This window comes from Cydia strobilella, chromosome 23, assembly GCF_947568885.1.
Source record: "Cydia strobilella chromosome 23, ilCydStro3.1, whole genome shotgun sequence".
In the NCBI taxonomy this organism is placed as follows: domain Eukaryota; kingdom Metazoa; phylum Arthropoda; class Insecta; order Lepidoptera; family Tortricidae; genus Cydia; species Cydia strobilella.
In genome coordinates, this window is record NC_086063.1 from 10,396,978 (window position 1) to 10,413,307 (window position 16,330).

Genomic DNA, 16,330 nt, shown 5'->3' on the forward strand with positions numbered 1-16,330 from the left:
GTCTCATAGACTTAATACACCCCGCTCGTCAACCACAAGGCGATAAGAAAGCGAGAAAGGCTTCCAGCACAAGTGAGATCCCAATGGTCACCTTCCTGGCTGCATCTTCATAACATAAGCTTTGGCACTTAATCTGGTTGAGGATATGTGTAGAATAAAAGAAGAGTACTAAAATGTGATTAATTCCACAGTGGAACGCAGCACCCGCAAGCTAGAAGACGAGCAGCCTCCGCGCGCGCACGCCGAGCACGCGCACGCGCATGCGCACGCGCACGCGCTTACGCCGCCTCAAGGTCAGTCACTTTGCTTTACCGATACCGATACCAAGCTCGTGTTGCGATTAATACGGATGTTGACTATTTTTTTGAACTGTTTTCATTTTATAGATAAACACGCAATTATTGCAAAAAAAAAAATTTAAAATATTTATTCATTAATTTTTAATAAAAAAATCGGCGTTAATTAGTTTAGCTGTCACGTGATCTGGATGACGTAACGATGTGATAAACAAACTGCTGTCGGTGCCAGAGGACCACCAGGCCCCAATTTCACCACGGTGACAGGTGGGACAATTTTCGAAATCACTGTTACTGACGTCACATGCCTCCATAGGCTACGGTAACCGCTTACCATCGAACGGGCTGTGTGCTTGTTTGACACCAACATTTTAAATTAATTTTTAACAAGCAGAAACGTCTGCGATTGATGCTATTAGGCTTAGAATAAATTTAAAAGTGGAAAAATTACTGCCTTGGGTGAGACTTAAACTCCAGAGAGGCCGTGAGTTCAAGTCTCAGCCAAGGCAGTAATTTTTCCACTTTTAAAATTCTAAGCTTACCAACATTTTAATTTAAAAGAAACTCCATTATATCGCCAATAAATAAGTACTTATTTTGCGATGCTAATGACAATTGTCACAAGAAACACGACAATTGTCGCAAAATTCCGACACAGAATTTATTTCCTGTCAAGAATTACCGAAAATTCTTATAAATCTTGTGACAATTGTCATAAACGTACCTGTTTTTTGCCGATATAATAATATTTTTTTAAATATTACAATGATGGTGGCAAACAGGAATACAGCCCGCCCGATGGTAAGCGGTAACCGTAGCCCATGGATGCCTGTGACATCAGCAACATTGATGTTTTACAATTGTCGCACCTGTCACCGTGGTGAAATTGGGGCCAGGTTTGACAACTTGTCTGTGCGTGTTTCTCACAACGTGACGTCACGCGCTCCGATTTGCGTTTGCAGTCAGGGCATTATTTCTTTTAATTATTTTTAATTAATTTATTACGCATATTTACACTTACAGAATATGATTTTCGTGAACCAATTTATAACCTACACAAATGCATAATTGAATCGATAAATTAAAAAAATATATACTTATATTGGGGAAGATAAAGCTAGTTATAATGTTATTTACTTCGTATTTTACGTACACAAGCTTGGTATTCCTTCATATTTATTAATAATTTTACAGAAATAAAAATACACAGGAATTTGAGATTATAAAGAAGCTTTCTGACTTGACGATTATTAAGATCGTGCGATTCCTTAAAAATCAAAAAAAATGTATATAAAAATCTATGTTTTTCACGTAAAATGTTCGTTTTGATTCAGGGTTTACAGTAAAACAGGTAAGTGTTAACGGTTTCATATTGTGACATATTTACTAATAAAGCCTGACCAGAAATATATGATCATTGTCAAGAGGGCGCTGTTATTCTCATGTATAGAGTGACAGTTCAGTATAGTATGAAAAAATTAGTTCCAGTGAAATTCCGCAACATGGCGCGTGATCATATATTCCTGGTCAGGCTTTACATACGTACCATATAGCTATGAGATGGAGACTGACCGCTTTCGTATTAGTGATGTTACATATAACCCTACCACATCTAATCGATCGGCTTTTAGCCTCGATGTAATGCATTATGATACTCGTACGATAGGGCTGTGCATTACTGATGCATTTGATATGACAAAGTGTTTTTATTCTTCATTATGTGATTACCAAATACTGAAAACAATCATAGAATATACCGCGCAGAGTTATCCCAACGGTAACGCGCTTTTAAATTCAACCCTGGGTCGTACATAATGAACTTCTCAGAACTTTACAGTGTTTTTTTTCCATTTACCAGTGCAGGAACAATTCGATGAATGAAAAGTCATGAGGAAGTCCTGAAAGGCCTAGTTTCCCATGTGTCTACCTCACATATCTAGAATGACGCTTATGCTTAAAGATACCTAATTGAAGTGTGTAAAGGGGAAGACGTAACTATACTATATGAATATCTCATTAGTGTGTAAGAGGCAGACTACAAATGAAAAAACCGGCCAAGTGCGAGACGGACTCGCCCACCGAGGGTTCCGTTCTTTTTAGTATTTGTTGTTATAGCGGCAACAGAAATACATCATCTGTGAAAATTTCAACTTTCTAGCTGTCACGGTTCATGAGATACAGCCTGGTGACTGACAGACGGACGGACAGACAGACGGACGTTTTTACCCTTTGGGTACGGAACCCTACAAACGATACCACTTTTGATAGCGGCCGCTAGCGAGAATTTTATTTATTTTTTATTTAATTTAGGAGAAACAGTGGGTGGTTAAGTATATTATCATGGAATATGGAATATACTTTTACAAAAAACATTTTTATCGTAGTTTTGAGTTTTGACAGGCAATTTTGTGCATTCTAAACTAATTGTGGTTTACCTAATACCAAAGATAGATATAACTCCGTAATAGATGGATACAGTCTAAGGAAAAAACGTGCCTCGAAAATCAAGAAAATTTTATTCTCGTTCAGAGGGCGCTACTAGTTTTGGCCTACAGTCGTATAGATGGCGTTGACTGTTTCGTTTGTTATTTATAATTTTAACGCATACCAGTGAAAGAACATGGGTTAAAATCATATAAAAATAATTAATGCAAATAAAAAAATCATTTATCTATATTTAAATACATTTTATCGTATTTTTACAAATCTTCATTTTTAGTTTTGAAGTGTGTCGACAGATGGCAGTGAATTTACTGGGGTTACAGTACCGCTCTAGTATAAGTTACTTTATGCTAATACGAACCCTGATTGATATCGACCACGTTTTAGTTAGGTATGAGTATGAAGATAGTCTGTGTGGTGGGGTTTGCATAACAAATGGAAAGGGGCTTGAAGGGCGGCAATGTGGACGAAGGGCGGTTCGTGTTTATACTGCTACTGGATGTTCCAATGGAAAAATACACCTCACTGCCGCGTTCTATTCAGTAGTTACGGTTTAGGAATTTGATTTTCATTTCTCATGCTCTGAAATAGGGTCATTGTTGTTCTAAAACAGGGGTCGGCAACCTTTTAGCAGCCAAGGGCCACATAGCAGTTAACGAAATTGACGCGGGCCGCACTTTGCTAATATCTATGACTTTATCAGGTATTGTCGTTTGTCAAAATTACATACAAAATAGCCAGGGAGGCTCGCGGGCCGCAAGTGAGAGGTTAGCGGGCCACATGCGGCCCGCGGGCCGCCTGTTGCCGACCCCTGTTCTAAAAGGTGTACAGAAAATGATACGTGTCTGCACTAGAGCATTTTACGTTCGAAGTACGATTTTTTTATTTTTTTTACGATAAGCAATTAAAATTTGAGTTTCAATGGATTTGTTATACAATTTCCATTTTGATTTTTGACTCTCCATTCCATAAATAACGATACTTTTGCCTGAATTGTTAATTGAAAGTGCCCTCACGAAATACTATAAAAATGTATTCTTAGTCATGTTTTTAAAAAACCACATGCGTTTTACTTTCCTTGTATTCGAAATGAAAAGTAGAGTGTTTAACTCGGGTCAAAGGCATCATTTCAGCCTCGGACTATTTTCGCTCTCACTGCGTTCGAGCGCCAAAACACCTCGGCAGAGATGAGTGCCTTTTATCCCTTGATTAACAATATACTATTCTGTGTCACTTCATACCTTATCACATTGGTAAGCCGCGCATCAGCTTTATATTCGTAATCACAGTTATATGTATAATTAAAGTGTTCAAAAGGGAAGCCGTCACTTATATCAACATTTCATGGGTGTGAAAGAGGCAGTCTACAAATGAAAAAAAATGACGACTTTTGAGCTCCATTAGCGGCTGTTAGCGGCCGGCATGATTGTACAAAAGGTAGCGGACTGGAAAATACGAAAATGTGCATTTAGGAGATACAGTGTTTTAATGTTTATTTGGGCACAAACGGTACATGTTTCTTATAACTAGTGACTTATACATAATTCATAAACCAGGACACCCACACTACCCACAGACACACACACATGACAGGAGTGGGTGATTATATCTTGAGATATACCTACTGTTACAAAAGGAAATAGCTTACGCAGTCATATGTTATTCAAATGGCCGGAACTGAGTCTGTTTTCAAAAGTATCCCCATCTACTGATGACGTAACATTGAAATGACCAGACCGGTGTTCATCCTCACACCCTAGAACCGGTTTAAGAGGAATTTCCTCCCGCGTACGCTTCGGCTGTGGAATGAGCTCCCTGCCGAGGTTTTCCCGAGGGGCTACAGTATGGGGTTCTTCAAAAAAGGAGTGTACAGGTTTTTAAAGGGTCGGCAACGCGCATGTAATATCTCTGGTGTTGCAGGCGTCCATAGGCTACGGTGACTGCTTACCACCAGGCGGGCCGTACGCTTGTTTGCCACCGACGTGGTATAAAAAAAAATAGGGTTGAGCCAATTCCAGTGCCTTAGATCTATATATCCTACCTCAATAGCTGCGAGCGATGCATATGGACGGATCACTGCATTATCTAACGCTAACCTGATCAGCCTACAGGAGGCCTTTTCGGATACTCATTTCTTGATACGAAACTGTTACGGACATGACCTGTCAGCTTTCTCATTTCGGTGAATAAAGAGGGCCTTTACGAGTTGGGGCTCGTTTATCAAAAGCTTGTAGCTATGTCCCTTTCTAACAAAAGCTGTCAAAAAGGGACTTCCACTTGTATCAAGCTACAAGCTTTTGATAAACGGGCCCTTGGTGTGGTGAAAATTGTACGGCGCTGTAACAGTCAGTAAAATTTATTTTAAAACCCAGATGCTCGTTGACGTATTAACAAAAATGTATTACTTATTTATGTAGGAATTTAAAAAACCGGCCAAGTGCGAGTCGGACTCGCGCACCGAGGGTTCCGTACATTACATAATTTTAACAATGTATTTTTTATGCGAAACGTGAGTGAAAGGTAAATTGCGGTTTACGATTTATGACGTATTAAAAAAAACTACTTACCAGATCTCGTTCAAACCAATTTTCGGTGGAAGTTTGCATGGTAATGTACATCGTATATTTTTTTAGTTTTATCATTCTCTTATTTTAGAAGTTACAGGGGACACACACACACATTTTACCACTTTGGAAGTGTCTCTCGCGAAAACTATTCCGTTTAGAAAAAAATGATATTAGAAACCTCAATATCATTTTTGAAGACCAATCCATAGATACCCCACACGTATGGGTTTGATGAAAAAAAAATTTTGAGTTTCAGTTCCAAGTATGGGGAGCCCCCAAAATTTATTGTTTATTTTTATTTTTGTGTGAAAATCTTAATGCGGTTGGTTCACACCACCACCATCCACCACCACCATCTACTTACCAAGTTTCAACAGTATAGTTCGTGTAGTTTCAGAGAAAAGTGGCTGTGACATACGGACGGACAGACAGACAGACAGACAGACATGACGAATCTATAAGGGTTCCGTTTTTTGCTATTTGTCTACGGAACCCTAAAAAAAGGTTAGTAAGCCGGAAGTGCAGTAAGAAAGTAGCTAAATAGGACGTGCAATTACACAAACTGGGCCGCAGACGCACGCTTCCGTCCACCGCCGGTGCATACATTCCATTATTAGTCATGGGTATGTGCTGTATACTTTTAGCTAACTTCTGTCGACTTCGTAGCATTAGTTTTTTTTAAACATATTGTCAGACCATTCACACCTGCAGCCCGTGGGTTAACTACACGCAAAAGGCTCTCAGGGCCCTTAGAATCCAGTATAATAATGGTTTTAGGATGCTGTTGGGGCCGCGATTTTGTAGTGCATCGCAGATGTTTACCGATCCACACACGGAAAATTTTAATAAAGTCTACTTACCGCCAGTTTTGTTGGTAATACCTAATTTAAACTTTTATCTCGAAATACTTGTCTTTTTTACGAAATACAGAATGGAAAGAGATGTAATTTGTACTTGGTTAAGGATAATTTGATAGTGACCTGCTGACCATGAATATAATTATATAGGTATATAAACTTTTGTATTTAAACATATAAAATTGGTATATTTTAGCTGCTGCTGCAAGTCGCATTTATAATACTATTAGAAAATCAACTATTCCTGTATATTTATTATGATATTTCTCTACAGAATGAGCCAATTTTAATGCTCCGAAGTATATAATAAATCTAGTATTCGCGAGTTCGCTTTCGCTCTGGCAGCTATTTGTAGAATTTTAATTGTTCTAGAGAACGGAATGTTGAGTGTTGTTTGACGGGTTCGACACAGATTTAGACACGAATATACAAACATGTGGTAACTAGACTTGCTTTTAATACGTTTTGAGTATAGTTACTACCTAATTACACAACTCTCTTCTCCATCTTGCTGTTTACACAACTTTGACACCCACCCGCTATCTTCAGTCACCCGTGAACAAGATGCATGTAACTGCGTCGAAATATCGGGAGCTCACAAATAATACAAAAGGTAATCACGGTCTAAAACTACCTAACTAAGACTCAGCTGTTTGTCTGTCTGTCTGTGTGTCTGTCCGTCTGTCATCAGGCTGTATCTAACGAACCGTGATAGCTAGACAGCTGAAATTTTCACACGTGATGTATTTCTGTTGCCGTTATAACAACAAATACTAAAACAATACACCAAACGTGATTTTTTTGCCGTGTTTTTTGCGTAATGGTACGGAACCCTTCGTGCGCGAGTCCGAATCGCACGGCCGGTTTTATTTCTAGTTCATTTCTAATTCACCTGCACTAATTTCTATTAAACGAAACGACTTGCCCTTTGCATGATTAGATTAACCGCTTGCTCTTAATCTGAGGTCAAGATACTTGTAGTTTATACTACTCGAATGTGGATTAAGATAAGATAATATTTATTGAATAGTAGACAAAATGGCGCTGGTCGCTGCTGCAAAGGCTGCGTTCAGCTTATGGTTGGGCCGTGTCGTACGGCTGCGATCGTGACCCAAAATGGTCCCGCCGGAAGATCAGCGCTGACCTTCGGGTTAGCATTTATGCTGAGGCGAGACCATTTCGTGGTAAACTTCAACCCCTACCTATTTTATAAATTCCTATAGCTTTAGTTATACTTTTGTATGTAATTTTAGTTTTAAGTTTATCACGAATAAAACATTTGATTGATTGATTGAATAACTGTGTACAGAGATGTTTGTAATAATACATTTAGGAATAAGCAACAGTTTATCCATCACGGACGTACAATATACTTAAGACTAACTTATAACTAAATAACAAAATTAATACATGCATGCACTATTATCATAATCGTCAAATTCTTTCATGATTAAGTAAAATTAGTATGAGAAAAGGGGTCATCCATTAATTACCTCACACGAAGTTCTAGCTTTTTTTACCCCCCATCTCCTAGTCACATTTGGCAAACCCCTTCCCCCCGGGTGTGACGTCAATTTTGTTTTCAACGAAATTGGCAATTCGAATTAGGTATTATTAATGTTTTCAAAATATTTTTGATAAACATTAAATCATTTTACGGTTTAGACTCACTTGTTTTAGTCACTCGCGCGACATGTTTCGGAGAGCCTAGGTCTCCTTTCTCAAGCACTACACGGTCGTCGTGAACGCTGCTCGCACTATTAGTGCTTGAGAAAGGAGCAGGGACCGGCCCGCTATCCCTTATCGGGGTTTTATAAGGGTATTGCATAAGGCTTAACTCACCATACCCTTTGCCAGACGAAACCCTTTGTTTTGCTTTTAAAAACCCTTATATAAAGCTACCACATTTGAGTAATCGGTAGCCCAAATACCCTTACAAAACCCTTATCATCCGCTCACCAACACCTTGCATATTGCTGATAAGGGTTAGCCTTATAAAGGGCTTCACTTTTAGCATATAAGCGTGCTAATTTAACTCGTCTACCTTGTTCATAAAGCACACATTACTTCGAATCCGAGCGATCGTTGGCGGCGACGGCGGCGTTCTTTGACTAGGCACGTATTTTCTTTCCTTTTCATACACTACCGTAGATATATACTAATCCTGTCTCTTTCACGCAAAGGGAAACCTTTATAAAAAGCGCTTAAAGATAAGGGTAACCCTTATTAAGGGCTAGCCTTATTTTTGGTTAGCTTTTCGGTAAGGGTTAGTCAAAGGTAGGGGTATGAATGGGCTTGCAGTTCAAAAGGGAAAGTCTTTCAATGTGTTAGCCGTGTTTAAGTGTTGCCCATTGAAAGGGTATTATCGCGGAAAGGGTTGTCCGGTCCCTGGAAAGGAGACCTAGGCTCTCCGAAACATGTCGCGCGAGTGACTAAAACAAGTGAGTCTAAACCGTAAAATGATTTAATGTTAGTATGTCTCACAACAGTTTAAATTCGATTTTTGATAAAAGAAATATTAGTAATTTTATAACACAAAATCGATTGCGTAAGAAAATTAAAGGAATAAAAGCGATTATCGTTCCAAAAACTCGTTATTTGACATTACAACGAATTAAAAAAAAACGGTTACTGATGATGAGTGATGAAGTTAAAGTGACGTCACAAAGTTTGTGGCTCCCCCCTCCCCCTTGTCACAACATGTCACATTTCCTTGACCCCTCTCTCCCCCGTGTGATTAATTAATAGATGATCACAAAGATAAATTTTAGTTTTAAATAAAATAATGCGTGGAAATAGTGTTTTACTTTTTTTTAGTAATAGGGTCCCGTTTTTACCCTTTGGGTACGGAACCCTAAAAAACGAACTATAGCTCTTAAAGTTTAAATGACAGAATCACAATCAATGTGCTCGCAAGGTCGCTTACGTAAACTTTACCAAACTTTGCTGAAACGCCTGAAAAGCTTTCAGCGTTTCAGTGTAGGCCGGTCCGTCACGCCGCACGGCCGTCGGCCTCACGGCTTCACTTACGAACGATTCCGGTATTTACGAAAGCTTGCAATCTTTTGAGCTGAAAAGTGGTGAAAATTGTGGTTGTACACATTGGTATAAAAGTTTTAGCATTAAATAAATATATTTCGGCATTTACGAATTTTATTTTTTGGCCAAATAGTGATAACTGATGATTGAACTTTAATTTCAAAACGTGCAAAATAGACCGCTAAATCAGAGGTAGTGTTGGTAAATGTGATTTGAATATAAGTATTTGAGTGTTTTTTGGTCCTAAAAAGTAGCAGTAGTAGCAGTACCATCGCCCACACTGTTAACTGACAGTTCGTAAACTTTATTACAAAATACATAAGGTCCACGGATGGACAGTTTAGTGTTGCTGTTTGTACAGTCGCCATCAGATATATCGGAGCGGCCGAGGTGTTCACAATATCTGACCACGCACTCTAACGTCTTGACAATAGAGGCGTGTTCATATATTTGTGAGCGCCTTGGCCGCTCCGATATATCTGATGGCGACTGTACAAGAAATCAGTTAAATTACAAAAGTGGTAGTGAGAATTTGTGAAGTGTATTTTTGTTTATGGTCATTTTTGGATTGTTGGTACATAACGCCGGTATGTACTATGTGAAAACAATTAACTGGCTATTTGTGAAACTTATCGCAAGTAAATAAGGTCTGCTTTAAGTCAGGAAAGCGTGACTTAGTATTTTGACGGCGTTGAAATTGGCGACATAATTAATTGCGTATTCACAAAAAAAGAGTTCTGACGGCGTTCAAATTGGCGCCAAAATTACTTGCGTATTTACAAAAAAAGAGTGCTAAAGGCATCGCAAAATGATCTTTATTTCTTTTATGTTAAAGCGTAATTTAGGGAAGTGGTTATTTACAGTGGCATTCTCTTGTTTTTGTAGCAAAAAGGTCGAGCCAATAGAAATGTTTAGCATTTTGTCTGTTTCAAAATGTGACATTTTTAGACGGTAATGTTTGGCTAAACTATTCGTGAAATTGTTTTGGGAATGGCGTTATTTGCTTTGGAATTCGGTAATGTTTCATTACGGTACGTTTTGAGAATTTCAAAAGTGCGTTTTTGATATTTTATTATAGGGAGTACGCGTCAAAAGCATCTAAATTCCGTAATAGATTTATAAGAGATATCTCTATATGTAAAACAATTAGTGTAAGATACTTTTGAATGAAAATTGTAGGGGTATTTCAAAAATATTAGCTCCTCCCTATGACTAATGCTGATTGTGTTAGGTGAAGATTTAATTTATCCTATTTACCGCTTAGCTATTCTTGTATCGCTACGCTGGTGTCCGTAGCAGGTATTTCCCACATTTTAGCAACGAGGACAGTAGGTATCTAATGAGATAAGCTCATTATTTAGTGCACTGATAAGTATTATCGTAATAACTAGTCTCCTCACTCGCTACGTCCGCATAAAACTCGTCAATAGCTTTTAACTCATTTTCCACTTATTAAAAAAAAGGAGTTTCAAAAACGCTTAGTTGTTATAATGGTGGACCCACATTGACTGTTATATAACGTTAAATAACATAGTGTGACTGAAAAAATATTATAGTATTGATAGTGTTATATTATGTTGTCTGTCACAGTGTTATATAAAATATAGTGTTGGGCCACCATAAGATTGAGTTAGATGTTTAGGTTCGTACTTCGTTGTGCAAGATATTGTATATGACTGTCCATTTGAAAACTGTAGGTACCCACACTCTTGACCTTATAAGGTTATAAGGTCCACCAATGGAGTTAACAGTGTTGCTGTTTGTACTAGCCCTTCCATGAGTAAAACAGAAACAGTCGCGGTCAACCACTAGTATTTAAATGGGCATTTCAATTGTTCTCAATAGTTCAATTGTGTTCATCAGCTTATTACATGTGGTACTTATACAATGACGTACGGTCAACTATGAACTATGTACTTTACTGATTTTACTACGTAGGTGGTAGTCTGTCGTATGCAGTTACAGTAGGCTAACTTAGCCTAGCTCTCTCCTTTAGGGAGCTGTAAAAACCTGTATACTCATTTATTGAAGATACCCCCATACTGTATCAGTATTTTGACTAATTTTGATACAGAAAAAGTAAGGAAATTCCTCTGATACCGAATTACCTACTCTACTATACTAATAAATAGGTATTTTAAATCCGGGAACGACATTGTACCAAAATGATTATTGTCAGTGACAAATTTTGAAACTAGATAATGAATGTCAACATTCAGCATTTTAATAAGTAAGTAGTAGATTGTTAACCAAGGGACGAAAGGCACTCATTTCTGCCGAGGTAGTTTGGTGCTCGAACGCAGTGAGATCGCCAATAGTCTGACGCTGAAAAAAAAAAAAAAATGATCAAAATGGTGTGATTTTTTTTTTAATAGTCTGACACTGAAATGATGCCTTCCATCCGATTAAACACTGCTTTTAATTTAAAATATGAGGAAAGTAAAATACTTACATGAATTTTTAAAAACATGACAGTATAATTTTTTACAGCATTTTTTTAGAGTACTTTCAATTAACCATTCAGGTAAAAATATCGTTATTTATGAAATTGGAAGTTTAATACCTATCAGAATGGAAATTGTATAGCAAATACATTTAAAACTATTTAAATTGGTTATCATAATAAATGAAATATTTCGTGCTTGGAAAGTAACATGTTCTAGCGCAGAAACGTATCATTTTCTGCACACTAGTATTTAAATGGGCATTTCAATTGTTCTCAATAGTTCAATTGTGTTCATCAGCTTATTACATGCGGTACTTATACAATGACGTACGGTCAACTATGAACTATGTACTTTACTGGTTTTACTACGTAGGTGGTAGTCTGTCGTATGCGGTTACAGTAGGCTAACTTAGCCTAGCTCTCTCCTTTAGGGAGCTGTAAAAACCTGTATACACATTTATTGAAGATACCCCCATACTTTATCAGTATTTTGACTAAATTTGATACAGAAAAAGGAAGGAATCTCTGAAACCGAATTACCTCCTCTGCTATACTAATAAATAGGTATAAAATGATTATTGTCAGTGACAAATTTTGAAACTAGATAATGAATGTCAACATTCAGCATTTTAATAAGTAGTAGATTGTTAACCAAGAGACGAAAGGCTAGGGTTGCCACCTTTTTTCTATACACATATAGTATTGTTTTCAAAATATTGAAAAAAATATAGTATTTACTGGGAAAATGAAAAAAAAAATAGAACGCCGATTTGAGGCGAATTAAAAATCCAAGTCGCATACGATGCGATATCGGTGACATTTGTATACCCCATTCTTGAGTGATGAAAATATAGTATTTTTCGTACTGTATTGTTTTTGTATAAAACAACAAGAGTACAAGTGTCTAAAATATAGTACGATACTATATATTATAGTATGGGTGGCAACCCTACGAAAGGTACTAATTCTGCCGAGGTAGTTTGGTGCTCGAACGCAGTGAGATCGCCAATAGTCTGACGCTGAAATGATGCCTTCCATCCGATTAAACACTGCTTTTAATTTAAAATATGAGGAAAGTAAAATACTTACATGAATTTTTAAAAACATTACTAAGTATAATTTTTTACAGCATTTTTTTTAGAGTACTTTCAATTAACCATTCAGGTAAAAATATCGTTATTTATGAAATTGGAAGTTTAATACCTATCAGAATGTAAATTACAAATCCATTTATAACAAAATTTTAGTTGGTTATTATAATAAATGAAATATTTCGTGCTTGGAAAGTAACATGTTCTAGCGCAGAAACGTATCATTTTCTGCACACTTTTAAGAACAGCAATCACAATTACCCTCTTTCAGAGCATGAGAAATGAAATAGTACATTTTACAACTAGTGTGAAAAGACATTTCACACGTGTTGTAAACGACGTTTTTTAATACAATTGCGAAAAAATAATAAATTAATATATCATTAGTAGAATCATACCACCAAACCAAACCAAAACCAAAAGTACCTATACAGCCCGCGATACTTGAGCTGCCGCAGCCCGCGATACCTTCATACTCGTGCGCGCCCCGGCCGCGGCCGCCGCGGGCCCGGCGCGGGTTGGTCAACGACACCTCCGAGTAACTCATGAGGCCCTGGTACCTGCTCAAGCTAAATTACATTTTAACTGCGTTTCGAAAGTATAGTTTGGAACTAAAAAGTAAAAAGCACTAGTTCGAGAAATTGAGCTTCTCGCACGCATGAAATCAGCAACCGAAAACCGAATGAATGATATTATACTGTCGACAATTTTAACTAACCAATCGCAATCCTTATTGCTACTTATTAAGATCCAACTATAGTCAGTCATAACGTTGCTGTTTAACTACTATGGAATAGGTACAATATGCCAGACAAGACAATGGCCTGCTATCTAACATGGATGTCCTGTGATATAATTTAGTTTGCAAATTTTGAAACATATTCAACATAAAGTAGCTGTTTTGTCCAGATTAATTGTGTTGCCAATTTACATTATGTATTTAACAAGCAAGATTTTATGTTAAACATCAACCTGAATACGATTAGAGTTTTGAATGATTCACGGTTAGTTTCACTAGACTTATATTGACCGGGATTTAGACCGTGATTACCTTATCGGGATATCGGGATCTCATAATACAAAAGGTAGGTAATCACGGTCTATATCCCGGTCAAAATAAGTCTAGTGAACCTGACTACGGTTTTTTCGGAAAGCAATCATAACAGCCGGACATTTTTACAAGCTTTTTATTAACTTGCGATGGACCTATGTATATGTATGTATGTACGGGTCAAATCTTGCAAGTTAAATTTTATTCACTTCCCGACTTCCAATGAAGCTGAAAATTTGCATATATATATGTAAGTCGGGTGACAATGCAATATTATGGTACCATCGAGCTGATCTGATGATGGACAGGGGGCCATAGGAACTGTGATAAAACAACGAAACCTAATTGTGTTCGGTGTTTTTAGAATTGTCTCGATGAGTATTAGTTACCTGTGGAAAGATAAGTACAGTCAGCGTTAAAAGCTTGTACCTAAAATATTTTTTTTGCCAAGCTTTTTTTTTTTTTTTTATGATGAATAGGCAGGCGTTTGACCACGATCCCACCTGATGGTAAGTGATGATGTGGTCTACGGTGGAGCACGCTTACCTATGAGATACCTATTAACTCTTAATTAAGCTGAAACTAAGACGCTTCGCCCTGCTCGGTCAATAAGTAATTTGTGGTATTTTCTATAAAAAGGGACCTTATTGTCGATGGCGCTTACGCCATTATTAACGAAGCTCCGATATAAATACAATTCCGCGCGACGCTGTGCGGCGTAAGCGCCATCGACAATAAGGTCCCTTTTTTTAATACCACGTCGGTGGCAATCAAGCATACGGCCCGCCTGATGGTAAGCCTTTTCATAGCAAATGCCCCATTTGTCTTAATATGACTAGCGTTTTTGTAAGTCGCAGTACCTATAAAGAGGCTCGCCCTTAATTTATTAAAATGGCGGAATATGGAGCAAATGGCGTTGTTGGTTGTTAACGCGCGGTGTGGGAAGGGCGAGATTTTGGGAGCGCCAAGGCGGGCCCTTTAATGAGTGAATCGTGTGTGGAGACTGTTATGATGGGACAATAGTTTCGCGTGCAAATTATCATCTGTGAAAATTTTAACTCTCTAGCTATCACGGTTCATGAGATACAGCCTGGTGACAAAAAGACATACAGACAGACGGACGGAGAAGTCTTTAGTAATAGGGACCCGTGTTTACCGTTTGGGTACGGAATCCTAAAAACACTCCCATAAAAAAAAAAAAAAAAAAAAAAAAATATTTATTTTCAGATAGCTGAGATCCATAAATTGTTAGTTACAAGACACTTATAAAACTTCATTAGTAAACTACCTATTACATAAAAACATAAATACTTATTTCCTAGGTCGTACGACATGAAGGTCGGTATATCGGCGGAGGATATCCGAGTCCCACCTTTCGGCAATCATTCTCAGGATGCTATTTGATGCTATTATAAAGGGCTTCAGAATTTAACTAATTATATCTAGCATAAATTGAACAGCATACTAGACTAGTCGGTAGTGACCCTGCCTGTGTAGCAGGAGGTCCCGGGTTCAAATCCTGGTAAGTCCATTTATTTGTGTGTTCATCACTTATATCTGTTCCTGATTTATGGATGTTTTCTACATATGTGCCATTCTCAACCAAAAGGGTACTTATTGTCGGTTGTCAATAAGGCGCTATTTCCATATAGCTTCAATTTGAAATCAACCTTATCGACAAGCGACAATGTGGTACCTTTTGGTTAAAAACGTCACAAATCGTCAGCCTTATTAAGCTTACTGTAGGGCTAGGTCGATTTGTGCAAGATCCCATAATTTGGGCCGAGTATTCGCAGGTTTTGCATGAAATGCATGATCTGTCACTATTTCGTGTCATCCCAACTCTGATAAGTTTATTTGTAAGCCTAATACAGAAAGTGGCAAGGTTTTTTCTTACGACAATGAATCTATCTATATTGAGTAGCGTCATGATGTCGTTAGGTATTAATACGTTCTGTGCAAACCTGCATAGGTTTATCACTAGCTAGCAAACCTTTTTTAGGTTTGTTATGACTATTCACAGCGTTGACAGCAATTTATTTGCCTGCGTCTGGGCCGAGCAGCTAGAAATTAAATTCTAATCTAGATGTAGATCTAAATAAGGTATGTACCTCAGTCTCCATGGAACTTGGCGCGTTTGACGAGGGTCCCACTCTTTATTTACAGAGGCGCTGGGTGGGTTTCATATAATTTCGTTGACATTCGAATCTGGAAAACTACCTGTACATGTTTTTAGTACCTAGTAGGTACAAAAGGCGAGCTTATTCCTTTGATGGATTTTCATTTATTGCATTTATTATCATGTGTTACATAAGGTCTTACAAAGAGCATTTTACAGTTAGGTGTTTACATGAACCCTGTTAGGGTATACTCATACTCATACTCATATTTTATTGGTAATATAAATTACATGTCAAGATTTACATATGTACATTAGATACATTATATTATATTATTAGATTATATATAGCTCCATGCCGTAATCGGCAACGGCGACCCTAGCTAATTACGAGCGTGGGCTCTGACATGGCTGGCAAAGCC

At 37.7% G+C, this 16,330-nt stretch overlaps 1 protein-coding gene across 1 annotated transcript in view; it reads left to right on the forward strand.

Annotated features, from left to right (window-relative positions):
* Positions 1 to 16,330, forward strand: part of LOC134751717 (uncharacterized) — a 173,963-nt gene that overhangs the window by 109,915 nt on the left and 47,718 nt on the right. The window contains exon 17 of the mRNA XM_063687162.1: positions 192 to 293. Within this exon, the coding sequence (XP_063543232.1) occupies positions 192 to 293 (102 nt within the window). The remainder of the gene's footprint in view (positions 1 to 191; positions 294 to 16,330) is intronic.